Source organism: Mandrillus leucophaeus, unplaced genomic scaffold (genome assembly GCF_000951045.1).
Source record: "Mandrillus leucophaeus isolate KB7577 unplaced genomic scaffold, Mleu.le_1.0 Scaffold641, whole genome shotgun sequence".
Classification (NCBI taxonomy): Eukaryota; Metazoa; Chordata; class Mammalia; order Primates; family Cercopithecidae; genus Mandrillus; species Mandrillus leucophaeus.
This window is the reverse complement of record NW_012106931.1, coordinates 294,131-313,963: the sequence shown is the minus strand read 5'-3', so window position 1 is coordinate 313,963 and position 19,833 is coordinate 294,131. Positions and strand designations below refer to the sequence as shown.

Below are 19,833 nucleotides of genomic sequence, written 5' to 3'. Positions count from 1 at the left end.
TTCAGCCCTCTCCCACGAACACACCAGCACTGGTTCAAAAAGCTTGCATGTTGTCATCTTGGAAACAGTACAGTGCATGGTGGGGTGGGACCTACAACAGGAGGGTTTGGTGGCTGGGGGCAGGGAGAGGATGGGGGTGGGAGTGCAGGGGAGCAAGAGCAAGTCCTCTGAGACCTGGTCCTGGGAACATTGTGGGGAGCTAGTCCTCTTCCTCCTCCCCACTGTTCATTGAGCATTTACTCAATGGCAAGTTCTTTACGGATATTTTTTGAGTTAATCTTTTTAACTTTTATGAAGCGCTCTTACTGTCCCTGTTTTACTGCAAAGGGAACTGAAGTTTAGGAAGGTTAATCTGAAGGTCACACAGCCAGTAAATAGTGGATCTGAGGACGGAACCCAGCTCTGATGCGTCCCGAAGGGCACGTTGTTGATCACCGGGTCACTGCCACCATTTCCTCCTCTTGCCTCAACTTTGCGGTGGGTGCTGCTTGTCGGGGAAACTTTGCAGTTTGAGAGGTGCTCAGAGCCCCCTTCAAGGCAGTAATCTGTGGGGCCTCTGAGGGTTGGGGGTTTTAGTAAAGCCGTGTTCCAGTGCTTTGTCCAGGAGACCCGAGCAAACACAGGTGTGTTTTGTTTCCCAGGGCTAAGCCTGGCTTCTCCAGGAAAGGGGACTGGCTGCTTTCAACAGCGCTTTTCCTCTTTCAAAAGCAGTGTCTTTTTACAACAGCAGCCTCTTCCTCCTTTATCTCACCCCCAACCCCCTCCACGACTGGGTAGTAAACAGTGAGAATTTACAGCCCCCAGCTGGGCGGGCGCAGGGCGGTGCCTGCTAGGACCCCGGGTGTTTCAGGTCACATTGAACCGGAAAGCGTCTGTTCGAGTTGCTGGGGCTGACACCGTTCCCCTCAAGGGAATAGAAAACCTTAGGCTGAAGGTTCAGTGCTGAGGGCCTGGGATTGGGTGCTGGAGATGGCCAAGTTGGTGATAAATGAGAAAAGACCGTCCACCCCAGTGTGAACGCACACTCCAGTGTGCATGCACAGCTTGAAGACACTGGGCAGACCAGTGTCAGCTGGGAGGGAATGTGCAAAACCAAAATAAATTATATTTGTTTTAAAGAGTTAAAAATCCTTTAATATTTTTTCTACCAATAAAAAGAAGTTAAAAATAAAGATAAAGGCTAAAGGATAAAGGTGCAGTGCCAGCACTGGAGGAAGGATGCTTGATACATATGCTTCCCTCCCCTGTTGTATCCTCTTTCCTCCGAGCTGTCTTCTGTGTCCAGAGGGTCCCTAAGAGCCCTGTTTGTCCCATCACCCTCTGCCCTGAGAGCATTCAGCCTCACCCACAAGGTACAGTTGGATCTCCCAGGACCCTCTCAGCTTTGCATCCAGTTCCCCACTTGTTCCTTCACCTGGCTCCAGAATTCTTATGTCCACTAGGATGTTTGCTGCACAGAGGCAAGGACTTTTGCTGTTTAGTTCACTGCTGTGTCCCCTGACTCTGTGCCCTGGGTCTCTGGGATATGAAGGTGAACATTGAGTGTCTACCTCCAGGAGCTCCCAGGCTGGGGGTGTGGAGCTGACAAGTGGCTAGACATAATGGGTGAATGCAGGGTACTGTGGGTGTATGTCCAGCCCAGACATAGTAGGTGCCTATCAGGAAGGCTCCCTGGAGGAGGTGATATCTCTACCCAGTCTTGAAAGATGAGTGAGTTAGCCAAGCAAGATAGAGAGGACATTGGAAATCAGTGTATGTCTCTCATCCACCCCTGATTTGTGTGCCAGTCTTCCCAAAGCTCTGGGATAGCACAATACGCTGTTTCTCTTCATCATGGGAGTAGGCTGGCCTGCAGAGTGGAGATATGTTTGCAGGAAGAGACAGGTATTCCGTATTGGTAAGTTACTAGTGAGACATGATTGAAAGATTAAGCCCAGAGTCATGGGGTATCATAATGTTGTCCCTTTCTCCCTGCCTGTGTGGAGTGATAGCTCCTGTCCCCCTGTTCTCTTTCTTGCTCACAGGCTCTTCAACTTTTGCTTCTAAATCTAAGCAGCTATTTCTTTTCCCCTAATACTCGCTGATGTGATGTTCTTCCCTCTTCCTGCCCACTCATTGCCAGTTCAACTTCAGAGTTCCCCAGGGCAGGAGGAAGGGGGTGGGGAGCATGAGGCTGTGACCTTTCCCATGAGGAAGAGTATTTCTAGTGTGGTTCCTACTATCACATGAATGATACTCTTCCCACCCTTTGAATTTTGCAGGGCAGGTGGGAAGAGAGGTGAATGGCTCTGGTGTTGGGTAAGCCCCATGTAATTGGTAGTGCCATTTGGTGCAGAGAAGTCTGGAGTTGCCAATGAATGATTTAGATCTAAAGCAAGGGAGCTCTTCTCTCTGGTTGCCATAGACTGGAGACAACTGGAGAGAGATACCTGTTTTAGGTGTGTAAAACTGAGATGCATGCTTTTCTCATGTTTGTTGAGACACCCTGTTTCTGTTTGAACCACCAGGTGGTGCTGTTGGCACAGGATGGCTTAGTTGCTGCCTCACCTGATCATGATCTGCTTAATAGAGAACTATGAAGCTGATGGTCTTTGATTTAACCTCCTTACGTTCCCTTTCTGGAACTCCTCATGCTTTTGCAGCTTAAGGTGCCCCTATCCCCACCCCAAACACACACAGATACACATTGGGGTGCTTACTCTTCTTCCCCCTTATCCTGACACCCTGCATCTGAATTCTGTTCTCAGCGAAACTTATTACTCCTTTCTCTTAGCTGGCTGCTAATGAAATGATTTAATATACTAATTTACCCTAAGGTATCAACAGGGCTTAATATGTTACTTCTGGGTTACTCTGTCTTAAAACTGTGAAGATTGAAACTAAGTCTTATAACTTAAGAGGTAACTTATAAGAAGGGAATTGTGGCATTTTCAAATGTGGGTGTGCATGATGTCTGTGAGAGAGGGCTGGGAGGCGGACGTTAAGGAAATTTGCTGCTTCATCTATCCTGCTTGCTCCCACCCATGTAGCAGGCTCTGTGTAGGGTCCCTCGGCTGCTGCCCTATGGGGAGCTCAGTGCTTGGTTGACGCTGTGAATGAGACCATGGTGGGGCAACTCTGTTGAGAGGCTCTGCTGAGTAGGTGTCCACCGCCCACCCCCCGGCACTGTTAAACAGCTTGTCCAATGAGGATGACAATACCAGTCCCCTGACCACTTGCCCTTCTTCTCTCTGCCCAGACATTCACGGCATGGTGTAACTCCCACCTCCGGAAGGCGGGGACGCAGATTGAGAACATCGAAGAGGACTTCCGGGATGGCCTGAAGCTCATGCTGCTGCTGGAGGTCATCTCAGGTGAGGCGGACCCTGGCCCAGGATGAGATGCTGTCTATTGGTGCTGCCTGACACCATGGCATCGCTCTGTCCATGGGCGCAGCTGGTTTTGGGACTCTTGAAACAAGTTGGGGATGACATGTATGAATTCCCCCTAGGAGTGTGGGTCTGAGTTCTGGTTCTGGTGCCAGCCATCCAGGTGCCTTGGACAAATTGCTTTGCCTTTCTGTTTCAGCATCCTTGTTTGTTAAAAAAAAGGGAGGCTTTGAAGGAACTGAGGTTCTTTCTCCTCCCCAGTGCGATTCTGTGGCCAAGAATGTTAACCATGGGTGACTGTCTCCAAATCTTGGCTCCATTACTACTTATCTAGCTGTATCCAGGTGACCCAGGCCATTCCCCAGCCCCCGGTTTGTCCAGATGTCTGGAGGGACAGCTCTACTGGAACACACATCTCATCCTGCTTATGAATGCCTTTCTGCTACCATCCCGTAAAGAGTGGGAGTCCCGTGAGTCTAGCCTTGGTTGATACACTGGGCCATGTTAGCTACTGTCTTCACTTTCTCTTCACCTTGATGCCAGTGAGCCTTAGACCTAATCCCAGCCCGGGCCTCTCCCTTGAGCCACCTCTCAAATGCTGAACCTCGCTGGGCGTCTCCACCCCAGTGTCCCACACGGTCCTCTCAGCATGTCCAAAACTCTGTGCTTGTCACTCCTGCCCTAGCAAACCTCTTTTCCCTCCCAGAGTCTTGTTCTCTGCACCCAAGCTGGGATCATAGACAGTTCTTCTTTGCAGCTTGTTACTGATGTTCTGTTCATTCTGATTCCTTCTTCTCAATCCTTCTTTTAACTCCTGCTGTTGTGGTGTCAGTGTGGCCTGTGTCAACTCTCACCTAGATGATCCCATAAAGGCCTTTACCCCAGCTCCTCCTGGCAGTCCACCCCCATCGCTGTAGCCAGAGGGCTCGCCCGACAGTCAGTCCAAATATGGTCACGCTCTTCCCTGCTCACAGCCCTTAGCCCACAGTGCCTCTCCAGGGCTTTGAGCCTGCAGGCCACATTCTTTAGCATAGCTTATGGAATCCTGCATGAGCTGGCACCTGCTTTGTTTTCAACTCACTATTCCCAAAAAGGTATCAGACCTTAGATCCTCTGCCGGTTGGCGGTGGGGGCGGGGAACATGCAGCTCTCCTCAGATGACATCCACTTTCTGTTCCCTGTGCCTTTGCACAAGCTCTAACTGCCCTTTTTTTTAAAAGTAGTTTTTTCTACTTTCAGATAAAACCTGTGTATATGGTTAAATAATATATAACAAAAATGTATCATTTTCGCCATTTTAAAGGTTGCAGTGCAGTGGTATTAAATGCATGCACTCACTGTTGTGCGGCCATCACCACTGTCCATCTTCAGGGCTCCTCACCGTCTGAAATCGACACCCTACACCTGTTAAACACTAGCTCCCCGCTCCCCCTGGCCCTCCCCTGGCAACCACCATTCTACTTTTTGTCTCTGATTTGACTCCTCTAGGTATACCTTGTACGAGTAGAATCATACAGTATTTTTCCCTTTGTGACACTGGTTTATTTCACTTACTAGAATGTCTTTGCGGTTCATCCGTATTGGAGCATGTGCCGCCATCCCTTTCCTTTTTAAGGCTGAATCATATTCCATTGTGTGTATGCCCTACAGATATAAAATGGCTGCCTACATTTTGTTCATTCACCTGTCGGTGGACACTCAGGTTGTTTGTACCTTTTGGGTATTGTGAATATTGCTGGGACACGGTGTACACAATACTTTTAAAATCCCTCTTTCAGTTCTTTTTTGGTATATTCCCCAAAGTGGAATTGCTAGGTTACATGAGAATTCTCTGTTTAATTTTTTGAGAAGCCACCATACTGTTTTCTTCTAACTGCCTTTATTTATTTATTTATTTATTTATTTATTTATTTTTCTCTTTTCTTTTTTTCTTTGAGATAGGGTTCCACCATGTTAGCCAGGCTGGTATTGAACTCCTGACCTCAGGTGATATCCCCACCTCAGCCTCCCAAAGTGCTAGGATTGCAGGTGTGAGCCACCGTGCCCGGCCTCTAACTGCCTTTTAGAATGTCCCTGCTTCCTACCTCCTCTACTACCCTTCCCCAGTTTTAAACAAACCTGGCCTTACTATTTATCATTCTTCAAAACACAGCTTGAGGGTGTCCTTCAAGAAGGCTTCACCCCTCCTCTTTCCCCTAATCTGAGTGGGCTGTGCCCAGCCCGCACCACCGCCTCCCACCCCCTGCCCAGCTCCCCAGCACCTCTAATACCCCATTAATTCCTCTGCCGTATCTTTTACCACAAAGTGTAATCATTTTTGGTTCACTTGTTTTCTTCTCTGCTCCACACAGCTCCTTGGGGCAGGCCATCTTCTCTCTGTGTCCCAGGTGCTTCGAACAGCACCAGACATGTAGGTGGTGCTCTGGGAACATTAGAACGACTGAGTGCCCAGAGCTGGGCTTGGTCTGCATGATACCCAGTGTGTTCCTGCTGCATGGGTCTGACCTGTGCCCAGGGGAACCTGTGCGTGTCTGTGAAGCATGTGTCTCTTTCCCAAGGCTGGGGAGGATCTGTTCTATGAAATGATCTGTTCTCCCCTGGACAGGAAATGCTGGGGTACCTTCTTCTCCTGATCATCGTTGGAGATGGGTAGGATGCCCCAGGATGAGGAGAAGGAGGGGATGCTGCCTACAGAGATTCTCAAAGTGTGGTCCTTGGACTACCCACGCCAGAATCAGCAGGATTGCTTGTCAAAATGCCGATTTCCAAACCTTACCCCAGCCCTCCTAATCACAAACTTAGTGAGAGGGGGAAAGGGGTTGGACAGCCACAGATTAGCAAGTTCTCCAGGTGATTTTGTGGTGACTGACGGTTGAGAACCACTGGCCCAGGTCTGGGAAGCTTTTCCCGTTCTCCCATGTTTAACCCTTGCCTCCTTCACTGTCCTTTGCAGAAGCCCCCTTCCGGCCAGTGTGCGCAGCTGCTGAATGGCTGGGGCACTCCACTTAGCTGGACAGGCCCCAAGAACTGGGGCTGTAGCAGGAGCAGCCTTCCAGGGAGGGACATGGTGCTGCCTGCATCCATCCTGTGGGGAGGGAGCCCCTGTGCCATCTCCTCTGGACAGGAAATGCTGGGGTACCTTGCTGGGCTGCCCCCAGAGCCTTGGGAGGGCCCCAAGTGGAAAGTCTTGATTTAATTTAAAAAACAGCTGTGCTTCCCTGGGAGCTGACAGCCAGATCCCATCTGTGGCAGGAAGTCTGCTGTCTTCCAGAAGCTAGCGGGCTGCTGGGAGGCCACCTGGAGAGGTGCTGCTCTGACAGGGTGGGCTAGCCCAGAATCCCAGTGGCTGGTCCCTGGAGCTCTCACAGCCAGACTGTCGGCCTGCTGGGGAGACAGTGGGGCTGGTCGGGAGATCAGGGCAGGCACAAGGGGCCTGAGTTCCAGGCTCTGCGATGGTGGGTCTCAGCCTTTTGGGGTCCTTGGCCCCTTAGAGACCCTGAAAGCTATGTACCCCTTTCCTAGGTATGGCCACATGCTGCACTTAGAAAATTCTCAGAGGCTCCTGGATGCTCGTTGTTCTGGGATAAAAGCACTCTTAATGGGGGTATTTGGAGAGCCAGCTCCTCTACCTCTATTTTCTTGAAGGTTCTGACCTTGAAACCTGAGCAGCAGAAGCTACTGTGTGGAGTCTGGAGGTGGGGGTGGAGGGTTGACCTGGAGCTGAGCCGTGGGTGCCCATGGGAGGCAGCATAACAGGACAAGAACTGCAGTTCTGCTATAGGCAGCCCATTTAAATACCAGGGAAGTTCATACTTGAGTAACCTATACCCTGCTCCCAGGGCACAGGGAAGGCTAGAAAGGAGTTCAGGGCCTTTGCATGTACTATTCCTTCTGCCTTGATCGTCATTCCTTGCTTTCTTTGCCTGGCTGCAAAGACTCAGACCTTCCTGACCAATCCTCAGTTCCTCCTTCCTCTTCCTCCTCCTCTTTTGAAGAGCATGGATCTTTCTTTGTATATGTTCATTGTATATATTTATTTGTGTTTCTCTGTTTAAGGTCTGTCTCTCCTACTGGACTATAATTACATAAAGGCAAGAAACTGTTTTGTTCACCTCCCTATTCCTAGCACCCAGCCAAATCCCTGGCATGCATAGGGGCTTGATAAATAAATGTTGAGTGGATGCAAGCAGGTTTGGACCTGAGAAGCGGAAGAAAGAAGAGGCAGGGTAGATTCTCCCTCCATTCCCTGCCAGGGTGACATTCTCCAGCCCCTGAGCGGCGTGTGAGCACACACACACGTGCACACATGCACACGCTCCTGCCTAGCTAAGCTGTGCCTTGGATGAGGGTGTAGTGATAGTAGCTGTGGCCCCTGGCTCATAGCATCTCACCTTCCTTTTCCTCCCTCTTGATCCAAACAGGTGAACGCTTGGCCAAGCCAGAGCGAGGCAAGATGAGGGTGCACAAGATCTCCAACGTCAACAAGGCCCTGGATTTCATAGCCAGCAAAGGTGTCAAACTGGTGTCCATCGGAGCCGAAGGTGAGTAAGGCCTGCCTCTGGTGGCCCCAAGGAGTCTGATTTTCTTTGTCCCCCCTGGTTCTCTCAGCCTTTTTTGAGCTGCCTCCTGGGCCCTGCATCACTTGGGGGCATTGGGCAGTGGGTCCCCAACACCTCCATCTGGTCGCCTGTGGGTGCTTTGTATTGCAACAGCGCTTTTCTGGTCTCAGCGCTGCCCAAAACCAAGGACTCAGACCCCTGTTCCCATGCCTGCACCAGCTTAGCCACGTCCTTGCTCTGTGGAGTTCTGTGTGTGTGGCATGCCCCCTCCCCTGTCCACAGGCCTGACTGCACAGCATTGCCTGGAGCAGAGGGTTTGTGTGTGGGCTGGAAAGGGTGTGCAGACGCAGGCTGGTGGAGGCCGGAGGCTGCCCCGAGACTCCCCCGGGGTCCTGGCAAGACTGAAGTCCGTAGGAACATTTTTAATAGCATTTCCCTGCAGTGTAGCTTCCTAACTCTTTCACTTTTACTTAGAAACACTTCCCAAAAAAGCTATCACTAGGATGTCCTTAATGATTAAAAGAAGATAGTGTAATTTCTTGTGTGTGTGGTGGCGGCTCTGAAGAATTGAGAGTTGGTCGTTTAGAGCAGGCAGAAGCTATTCTATCCAGGCCCCTTCAGTCCTGTGACCGTGGATTTAGCAAGTATTTATGGGGCACCTGCTGCGTGAGGTCAGAGACCTGAAAACGAACGAATCTCACTCATTTGAGACACACCCTGGCTGTGAGAGTGGATTGCTCACTCTGTGGCATATACTTAATCCTCCAACAACCCTATGAGGTAGCTCTCATAATTAATTCTCCCAATTTTGCCATAAGAAAACAGATGCTTAAAGAGATTACGTTACTTCCTTAAGGTTCTGCCGTCAATAAATGGCAAAGCCGGAACTCAACCGCAGGTCTTTCTGACGCCAGAGAAATGCCCTCAGAGAGTGGCCTTTCCTTGGAGGGGGCAGGGGTCTTGCTCCTGATAGGTCCATAGGAGCAGACCTCTTCTCTGGTTGAAGCTCACAGTCCCCTCTCTTCTAGAAATGGAGGGATATTTTGTTGATACATCAAATGGAGAACTTTTAACACAGGCTCAGCAAACTGCAGTGCGTGGGGTCAAGTCCAGCTGACTCGGATTTTTGGAAATATTGGAACACAGCACACCCGTGTTAATGTATCATCAGTGGCTTTTGTGCTTCAATGGCAGTGTTGAGTAGTTGCTACAGAGATTGTATGGACCACAGAGCCAGAAACATTTGTTATCAGGCCCTCTACAGAAAAAATTTGCTCACCTCTGGCCTTATCTGGAATTCAGGCCCGTGCCCAAGGTGGTCACGGGAGGTGCCTTGTGGATTCCAGCATCTCCCCCACCAGCTATGAGCTTCCCAAAGGCAGAAAGCATGGTTTCTACATCCTGTGGCCCCAGCTCCTAGCAGCATGATGCACACAGTAGGTGCTCAATAAATGTTCAAAGGATTTACATATAGCAGTATACTCTGCTTTGTGATTAGGAAGATGTTCTCTGCCTTATAAGAAAAGAACAGTTTGTTTTATTAGGGAGCAATTCAAGACTTGGCAGAAAAAGTTATAACTAAGCAGGCGTGGGAGGCCAAAGACAGTCACCCAGGTGGTTGGTGCAGGCTCAGATGCCCCCGGGGCAGGGGAGTGTAGGGAATTTCTGAAGTGGTTCAGGGGTCAGTGGCAGGGGTGGGTAGGGGCTGTGGCGAGCTGCAGAATCCTGTCCTAAGCGGGATGGGCACCTTGTGGATGTAAGAAATTGCCGCTGTGTGGATCCGGTGCTGCTAGATCTTCCGGTTTTTCAAAAGAAGCCAGAAATCCAGATTTTTTGAAAAGAAAAATTTGGCAACTGAATTTTTAAAAACAACTTGTTTTTTCTTTAAAGCCTCTTCCAAAGCGGGGGAGGAGGGCAGGGAAGGGGAAGGTGGAAGAGAGTAGCACTCACCGAGTGCCAGCTCTGTGTTGCCAGACAGGATGCTTTACAGGGGCCATCTCCTGCTACCGTCACGATGGACTCGTAGGATGGGTATCACCAGCCACGTTTTACAGTTAAGGAAACTGAGGCTCAGAAAAGTTGCTAGAATGGAAGAGTGTCGTCAGTTGAGCCCAGGCTCTGAGCCAGACTGCTTCTATGTGGCAGATCCAGGGTTAAACCCAGGGTTAGGCTCCAGAGCTGAGGCCTCCCTCTTCCTCTCAGCGCTGCCTCCCCGGGTCGGGTCCCAGGACAGAACTTTCACATGGAATTATCTTCAGTAATGAGATGGCAGATCTAGCCTGCCCCTGCCGTGCTGGCCTCAGGGGTGAGGAGTGAGAGGAACACTGGCGTGAACTCTCATCTCACTGCCGCTGCTGTGCTGGGAAGGTGATTCACCTGGCGGCCTCGGTTTTCCCTTTTCCTTTGACACAGGCCTAGCTTCTCTCAATATTTTGAAAAGGCTCCTTTATTTTTTGTTTTTTGAGACAGGGTCTCACTTTGTCACCCAGACTAGAGTTGCAATGGCGCGATCTTGGCTCACTGCAACCTCTACCTCCCAGGCTCAAGTGATTCTTCTGCTTCAGCCTCCCAAGTAGCTGGGATTACAGGTTCGCGCCACCACGCCTGGCTAATTTTTGTATTTTTAGTACAGATGGGGTTTCACCATGTTGGCCAGGCTGGTCGTGAACTCCTGACCTCAAATGATCCACCTGCCTCAGCCTCCCAAAGTGTTGGGATTACAGGCATGAGCCCCCTCGCCCAGCCAAAAAGCCTCCTTTAAAATGAGATATTCTTTACCTTCTCCCTGCCCTGAGGAGCCAGTGTTTTCAGCTGCGGCTTCCAGGTCTGAAATCATCCGCTCCCATCCGGCTGAGCACTAGGATCATGCCACAGTGGCCGCTCTGCTAAACCAAGAAACTAGATGAGGCAGCAAATAGCATTTTGTGGGCTTTTAAAAGTGAAATGGAGTTTATTGATGTAGATTATAAATAAAAGGTGATGGGCAGATCGCCTGGAACGAACTCTCCTGGAAGGGGGGCAGGGGAATGTTGCAGGTTGTCCATCCTGGGCTGCTGAAGGCTGTGACTGTGGAGACCAGGCCCAGCAGGGACACCCCTGAGCCCCCCGCCAAAGTCTTTGAAGGATTATCATGCAGTGCAAGGACTAAGACCTCTGGCTGACTCCGAAGGGCAGAAGCAGGCCCAGAATAGGTACTCTGTGGGTAGGTGGACTCTGGATAACATGCAGAGCCTTGGGAAATGGAACCGGGGCTCTGGGAGGGTCATGAGTGTCCTGTCCCTGAAGGTGTGCACATGGAGGCTGGAGACAAGGAACTTCCACACATCAGGGAGAGGTTGGAGCACATCCTTAAGGTCTCCCTTACGATACTTGGTTCTAGAATGGGTAGACTTCATGGAACTGGGACTTGGCCTGGGTGAGTGGTTGGAATGTAGTTAACCAGGGGAAGGAACTCAAAAAGGATTTTGTATTTGAAGGTCTTTGGGCAGGTAGAGCCTGAGGGTTTGGGTGCTGTGAGCATGGAGGTGGTCTCAGTGAGGTAGCATGTATCTTTAGGATGGAGGGGGCCATGGGTGCCATACCACAGCATTGGTCTGGGAGGTGGTGGCCCCTGGGGTTCTAGTTTCTGTCACATGGAATTTCTGCAGCATTCATTCTGCCATCTGAATACTGAACAGATGACGGTGTCTCTGGAGGGAGAAGGAGGGAGAAACAGGTTCCCAGTAAGCAGGCGATGCGAGCAGCTTCATAGCTCGCCGTAGACCAGGAAGGGCAGACGCTGTTAATCTGTCATCAAGATTTTTCCCACGAAGCCCAGTTGTGACCTTGGAACCCTCCCTTTGGGCCCAACCTTCCAAGCAGTCCCTGTCACAAAGCTGCCTGCGAGATGGGGCATCCCTGCTGCAAACGTTGAGAAGCCGGAGGCCTGGAATACAGGACCTGCCATGCCAGGGAAGGGGAAGGAGAGTGAATGGGATGGGAGTCAGGTGGGAACTGGGGCTGGGCATACATGGGCTGCTAATTAAGCACACCCTACTCTCTGTGCTCGTGCTTGGCGCCTGTTTTCTGGAGTGAAACTATGTCTTTGGTGTAAATGAGAATTCAGTAAGCAAAATTCTCTGGGGAGTTTCTGGGGAAGAAGAGGATAAGTAGGCAAGACCCAAGAAAGAAGCCACCTGCCTCTCTCTGTCCCTCCAGGAGGGCTCCAAGATGGCAGATCCGCGGGCACTGAGGTCAGGGCCAGCGGGAGTCCCTGCAGTTTGGCCGTGACAGAGTGGGGCAGCATGTGGGGAACGAGGGGAGGGCTAGCATTGCAGTCCCACCTCTAGGAAGGCCAAACCATGGGATTACCGCCAGAGCTTTTTTCTAGGCTTAAAAATTTTTCCCCTTATATTTTAAACACTGTTTATGAAATTTTTTACCTGCTTTTCCCGTTTCCCATGTTGAACAATTTTTCTAAGTTATTAAGCACTCATGATGTAATCGTTAATGGCTGCATTCATTGTCTTTTTTGTTTTGTTTTATTTTCGCGACGAGTCTTGCTCTGTTGCTCAGACTGGAGTGCAGTGGCATGCTCAGCTCACTGCAACCTCCCCCTCCCAGAATCAAGCGATTCTCCTGCCTCAGCCCCATGAGTAGCTGGGATTACAGGCATGTGCCACCACATCTGCCTGATTTCTGTTTTAGTAGAGACGGGGTTTCACCATGTTGGCCAGGCTGGTCTTGAACTCCTGACCTCAAGTGATCTGTCCCACCTTGGCCTCCCAAAGTGTTGGGATTACAGGTGTGAGCCACCGCGCCTGGCCTCATCATCTGTTTGTCGTACTTTATCCCAGGCCTGGGCCCTGCCCTGGAAGAGACTGAGGCCCATTGTGTTCTCAGGGGGCCCAGGCCAGTGTTAGCTCTGCCCATACCCCCACTTGTGGTTAGTGTTTGTTCACCCATTCATTCACTCAGCAGATGCTGATGGGGGCTTTCCCTGTGCCAGGCTTCATACTGGACTCTAAGCAATGATGCAAAGAAGGAAGTATTCTTACCCTCAAGGGGCTTACGTTCTAGAGGGGAAAGAGAGAAAATATGCATGTACACCTGTCAGATGGAGAAAACCAAAGCAGGGAGGAACTTGGGTGGTCAAGGGAGGTGTCCATGAGAAGAGGGTATGTGAGTGAAACTGGCAGGAGGCAGGGATAAGCCATGTAGGTATCTAGGGATGGGGAGCTGCAGGGAGACCTGAGCAGGCGGGGAGGGGAAGGAAGAGCAGGGGGAAGAAGGGGAACCAGAGGCCCAGGCGGCCAGACTACGAGGGCCTTGCTGGCCACTGGCTTTGACTCTCAGGGAGGTGGGAAGCTGTGGAGGTTTTAGCAGAGGGTGATATGGGGTCTGGGGATTTACTTGGTCATTCTGTGTACTGTGTACATTTGCGAGGTTTCTAGTACGGGGCTGTGATAAATATAGCCTTGCAGCAAGTGCATTCATACAGAAACCTTACTCTGCATTTCCTTTCATTGACTAGGGATAGATTCCTAGAGATAGAATTTTACTACCAAAAAGTTGAGCAACTTTAAGATGCATACTCCTTGTGGCCAAATTATTTCCCAGATTAATTGATTAGTTTCCCAGAAATTATTATTATTGTTTTTTAAACCAATTTACACTTCTAATGTGGTAGCCTTGCTGACATCAAGGCATGTGGTTTTTCAACTTTGGGTTTTTTTGGGTTTTGTTTTTGTTTTTGTTTTTGTTTTTAAGAGACAGGGTCTTGACTTGTCACGCAGGTTGGAGTGCAGCGGTGCTATCACAGCTCACTGCAACCTTGAGCTCCTGGGCTCAATCCCCAGTCCTCCTGCCTCAGCCTCCCAAGAAGCTAGGACTACAGGTATGCACCACTGCACCTGGCTACTTTTTTCATTTTTTTGTAGAGGCAAGGTCTCCTATGTTGCCCAGGCTGGTCTTGAACTCCTGGGCTCAAGCGATCCTCCTACCTTGGCCTCCCAAAGTGCTAGGGTTACAGGCATGAGCTACTTCACACAGCCTAACTTTGTTTGTTAAGTTTGCTAATTTAATAGCATGGGAAGGTGATCTTATTTCTTTGATTATAAGTGAGATTGAACATTCTTATGAATTGATTATTTGTATTTCATGTTTTATGGTTTTTTGTCTTTTGCTTATTTTATGGTTTTTTGTCTTTTCAATTTAGATGAACTCTTTAAACCATTAGAAATCACAAATGAAAGTGCTTTTTAAAAAATATCAAAGCTTTATGAGCCGGTTCCTTTACTTTTTTGTTTTATCTTATTTTTTTTTGAGAGAGGGTCTTGCTTTGTTGCCCTGGATGGAGTGCAGTAGTGCGATCACAGCTCACTGCAGCCTCTGCCTTGGCTCAAGCAATCCTCCCACTTAAGTCTGAATAGCTGGGACTACAGGCACTACCATACCTATTTAATTTTTGTATTTTTGTAGAGATGGGGTTTTGTCATGTTGCCCAGGCTGGTCTTGAACACCTGGGTTCAAGCAATGCATCTGTCTTGGCCTCCCAAAGTGTTGGGAGTACAGACTTGAGCCACTGCCGAGTCTATGAACTGATTCTTAAAGAGTAGCTCTGCCTCCCCACAATGTGGACTGCAAAATGCTGGCTGGCTGTGTTGCTTAGTAGCAAAAAGGGTTGCATGCTGCTACAGCTCTCTGTTTCTCCCCAACTCAAGTGCTTGGATGTGGGACTGTGCTCCCCTGGTGTCTGGGGCTCTGGGAAGGGCATTTTTACTTCCCTGTTTGCAAGAAGGGTTACATCCTATTCCATGTCCAAAGTGGACACTTCTTCCTTTGCTCAGCATCCCATGAAGACTCGGTGGGTTAACTGCTCTGCCCCTGGGAAGTGGCTGTGGCCAAGCACCGCTCCATGGACTACAACCTGCTGGTCATGGAGCAGCATACGGTTTTGCCTTCACTTTTGGGAAAGGGGCTAAGATGTCAGGGTATACTGTCCTTAATGGAAATCCACTCTTGTTTCAGGGTTTGTGGGATGCAAATCTTAGTAGGGTCAGACTCCCTAGAAATGGATCCTTCTCATGGTTCTATTGGGTCTCCCCTAAAATTAATGCTGTAGGTGGGAAAAAAATAAGATATTCTTTGGGTACCTTACTCTTAACTGAGCGTGTCTTACCATGGGCCAGATTACTATCTCCTGGTCTGGATGCAGGTGGTGAGGGGTGTGGAATGTACACTTGAGTATCACTTGTTCAACCACAAGACCATAAATGGCTCCTTGTATTGGGCTCCTTAAAATAGGGCTTATTTATGTTGTATTCCCTGCCATTAGGCCTGGTACAGAAAAAAAGAGAAAATCTACTTCATAGAACTTGTAGATTCTAAAACTCTAAAAGGTGCTGCTTAGACTAAATATAGTGGGTTATCTGTTAGCTGTGATCTTGAAGCTGTTGTTTGATTTTTTTTTTTTAAATCTGTTTTAATACCCAAACTGATGGCATTGTGAGGTTGAGTCAGTGGATGGTTCAAAATGGCAAACTTTAAGTTTGTGACTGTCTCTTGATTCCACTGGTTTTTCCACATGTGGGTGGCTATTTTGAGAGCTGTGATTGCCCAGACAGCCCCAGCTCACAGAATTGCCAGAACATTTGTGATTGTTTAGAAATCCTCTCTTCTTCTTCATCAACTGGGGACACAGATCAGGATTTCAAATGCCCCTTTCTCTGTGGCCTTCCCCGATGTACCCACTGTCTCCAATTAGGATTGATTACACCTTTTTTTGGTGCCCCAAATAGACTTCTCTTCCAGCGCCTGTCACAGTTTATGCATTAACTTTAAGAAACATCCAGGCCAGACATGGTAGCTCATGCCTGTAATTCCAGCACTTTGGGAGGCTAAGGTGGGAGGATCATTTGAACCCAGGAGTTTGAGACCAGCCTGGGCAATATCATAAGACCCTGTCTCTACAAAAAATGAAAAAATTAGCCGAGAGTGGTGGCCTATCTGTAGTTCCAGCTACCCAGGAAGCTGAGATGGGAGGATTGCTTGAGCCCAGGATTTGGAGGCTGCAGTGAGCCATGATTGCGCCACTGCAGTCTAGCTTGGTGACAGAGCGAAAACCCTGTCTCAAAAACAAACAAGCAGAAATCCGGTTTCCCTCTAGAAGTAGAGCTCTGGAGTCTTTGATTCCTAGTATGGGGCATGGAGTGCTGTGGGTACTGAGGGAGTGTTAATTCTGTCCCCGCCGAGGCCCTTTCTGATGCGTGGTGCTGCTGTTTCTGTAGAAATCGTGGATGGGAATGTGAAGATGACCCTGGGCATGATCTGGACCATCATCCTGCGCTTTGCCATCCAGGACATCTCCGTGGAAGGTGGGTTTCCGCTTTGTTCCATCCTGCCATCACCACCCCGCCTCCCTCCCTGGGCTTAGCCTGGAGAACTCCTGCACCCAGGGCAATGGACATTCATCAGGGGCCGTGTCCTAGGCTTCTTGCTCATTTATTGGGCATCAGCCCTCTCTTCCAGTCAATGTAGAAAAAAGAACTATTTGCCATTCTGATTATCATAGGTGTGTTGGCCCCAGGGAAACTCCCCACTTTGGGAAAGCCCAAGGCTGCCACGGGGAAGTATATTGGAAAACCCACCTGGCTCTTGGGTCGTTCATCTGAAAGGGTGGGGAAATGCCGCTGGGAGGAAGTGCCAGGAGGGGTGCTAACCCCGTCTTCTACTCTGCTCCCCTAGCACCCTCTAGTGACCACTTCACAGATCTACAAGGGCCGTCACGGTCTGGAGAAGTGATCTCTACATTTGGTTCCATACTCGGGCAGTTTTTGAGCTTTATGTCTGCTATGCATGTATTTATCTTGCATAATATTTGTGTATTGCTGTGCGTATGATAAAACACACATACTGAAACAAACTTTTACAAGATGAGATGGAGATAATATTTTTAAAATGTTTGTTTTAATGCCATAGACATCATAAACATTTTTAGTCAAAGGAATTTCTTAATAAAAACAACGTGGATTCAATTCAGTTACTTTGTGATGGAGATGTTGGTTTGACACTCTGTGATACAGCAATGCAGGGGTCCAAGTTCAGTTTATGGGTACTTGGTATTTAGGGTTGAAGTGGTTGGAAAGAGGGTCATAGTAGTCACCTGGCGTGTGGTTCTTGTTAATGACAGTGGAAGTAAATCCATTTCTCAAATAGCCTTCTTGATGATTTTGATTCTTTTGGGTGGACTTCCTGTCAGCTTTGAAGTCATCATTGTGTTACTCTTATGATTTAGCTGACGAAGAGCTTAAGCTAAGTAGAAGCACTAACTTTGCCAATTTTTAAATTGTCTGCTTTTGCTTAGGTGGTTATGGTCTTTGTAGGAACCCTTGAATGTCATTTTAAAGTCCATTTTGTGCATTGAAAATAAATGAGATCATTCATGAACCCAGTTCACTGAGTACCTTAACCTCCAATTCACAGGCATGAACACAGGAGTATATTAGTCAGTTTTCACGCTGCTGGTAAAGACATACCCGAGACTGGGTAATTTATAAAGAAAAAGAAGTGTAATGAACTCACAGTTCCACATGGCTGGGGAGGCCTCACAATCATGGCGGAAGGCAAGGAAGAGCAAAGGGACCTTTTACATGGCAGCAGGCAGAGAATGAGAGCCAAGGGAAAGGGGTTTCCCCTTAGAAAACCGTCAGATCTCGTGAGACTTATTCGCTACCATGAGAACACACCCACCACTCAATTATCTCCCACTGGGTCCCTCCCACAACACATGGGAATTATGGGAGCTACAATTCAAGATGAGATTTGGGTGGGGACACAGCCAAAGCATATCGGGGGGTAATGTGGTTTGCAGTCTTTCTTCTGTGCTGGGAGCTCCGTGAGTCCCCTCAGTTGCCTGCCTAAACTCACAGACACGTGGCTCCTTCACACACACAGGGCAGCAGTATTGATCCATGAAGTAAATATAGGGAGACCTTATTTTTTATTTTTTAGATTAAAAACAAAATCTGTCTAGGAGTCCTAATGCTTTCTTCTCACTCAGCTGTGTGCACCCCTCAGGCTGTGGGATCCCCTGTCTGGAGACCCCTGGATGTGTAGATTTCCCAGATCAATCAAACCTTCCTCCTCAACCTGATAGAGGTTGCTGACTTATTTTGTATCATTACCATTTCTTTGAATAAAAGGAGTAGGGGGAGATAATTCTTGAAGTTGGAAAAACTGTTATCTCAGAATTTATATGTATAGCACAACTAGCTCTGAAAAACTTCCCAGCTTGCTTTTTCTGTTTCTCAAATAACTTCTCAAACTTTGTCAAGGGAATAGACTTGATGGCCAGGGCTCCTCCTTCAGCCCTCTGAAGGAGGGTTGGCATCAGGGGGTCACAGTGGGGCCTCCATGAGCCGGCATCCCTTCCTCCACCGAGTCAGCCCTCTGACCTCGCTGCCCGTCCCCTTCCCCACAGAGACTTCAGCCAAGGAAGGGCTGCTCCTGTGGTGTCAAAGAAAGACGGCCCCTTACAAAAACGTCAACATCCAGAACTTCCACATAAGGTGAGTGCTGGGGGCCGAGGGGCTCTCGCAGAACCAGGCTGCCTCCCCCGGGAGCTCCCAGACCCCGTTGACTGGCTCAGTCTCAGCTTTAGAACAAAGTGGAGACTGTTGGTGGAAGAAGTAGCTTTCCTTGGGAAGGGGGTGTCACCATCCCTCTGAATCGCCCCGTCTTTCTCCCTGCAGTGTCTTAGGGCTGCTGCCTGATATAACTTTGGTTGATGCTTTTGCTACTGGGAGCGCCCCCAAGGAAATTGTCCAGGAAGTCCCAGCCCAGGGCTTTGGAACAGAGCCATAGGCCTTGACTGGGGGTAGGGCTGGATATGGCAGATTTATCTCAACCTGCCAACCCCGCCACAAAGTCTTGACCCCAGTGCCTGGGATTGTGGCAGGAACAAATGTCCCTTCCCGTCCTGTCTTCTGACTCCTGCCCCAGAAAGCTCTGTGTTCATTTCTCTGGAGTCCAGGAGGCCCCTGCTTTGCCCTGGTCAGTGCTTGGCTGCCCGTTTGTTCAGCCTCATTTACCAGCCTACCCCTTCTTCTCTCTCCCCGGGCAGCTGGAAGGATGGCCTCGGCTTCTGTGCCTTGATCCACCGACACCGGCCCGAGCTGATTGACTACGGGAAGCTGCGGAAGGTATGTGTGCCCACCTGACCTCCCACTTTGGGTCCCTGGCAGGTGGGGTGGGAAAAGAGCAGGACTAGGACCCTTTCTGTGACAGTCCATGGTCCAACCTGAGCAGTGTTGGCCTCTTAGAATAGCCAGACAGAGCTCCAACTGAAAGTGAAGAGAAAAACACCTTCCCTGTTAGGGCAACTTCATTAGCCTTGTGCGTGGTGTGTGTGTTCTTGCACACATACACAGCCCACCAGGAAAAATATCACAGCTGCGGCAGCAGCTTGGTCAGAGGGATGGAATGGTACATGACGTTTCTCCTTTCTGTTTTTCCGGGACTTGTAAAGAGGAAACACATATTCTAAGAGACAGTTCATCCCCGCCTTGTCCTTGACTTCCTGTGCTCCTGGGCAGCTTATCCTATCCATGGATTTGGTTTCCTTTATTGCTGAAGTTTGGCTAGGGGATTTTCTTTTGGTTTCACTCCTGCCTTCAGCATGAAGCTGCAGTGATTTTTCTTGAGTGGATGTGTGGAGTGGGGACAGATGTGGGAGTGGGAGCTGTGTTTCTAGCCTCGTGGTGGTTCTCAGTGTCTGAGCTGGTTGGATGACATTGCCCTGGACCTTGGAGAAACCTGTCCTGGACCCTCTGCCCACACTCTCCAGGTTCCCTCCTGGACCCTCTGCCCACACTCTCCAGGTTCCCTCCTGGACCCTCTGACCACACTCTCCAGGTTCCCTCCTGGAC

At 49.4% G+C, this 19,833-nt stretch overlaps 1 protein-coding gene across 5 annotated transcripts in view; it reads left to right on the top strand.

Moving 5' to 3' along the window:
- The window catches only part of ACTN1 (actinin, alpha 1), a 114,954-nt gene that overhangs the window by 51,631 nt on the left and 43,490 nt on the right, over positions 1-19,833 (top strand). For all 5 annotated transcript variants that reach the window (XM_012000879.1, XM_012000876.1, XM_012000878.1 and 2 more), the window contains exons 2-6: positions 3,239-3,353; positions 7,790-7,909; positions 16,195-16,281; positions 18,387-18,474; positions 19,029-19,107. In XM_012000879.1, coding sequence (XP_011856269.1) covers positions 3,239-3,353; positions 7,790-7,909; positions 16,195-16,281; positions 18,387-18,474; positions 19,029-19,107 — 489 coding nt within the window. The remainder of the gene's footprint in view (positions 1-3,238; positions 3,354-7,789; positions 7,910-16,194; positions 16,282-18,386; positions 18,475-19,028; positions 19,108-19,833) is intronic.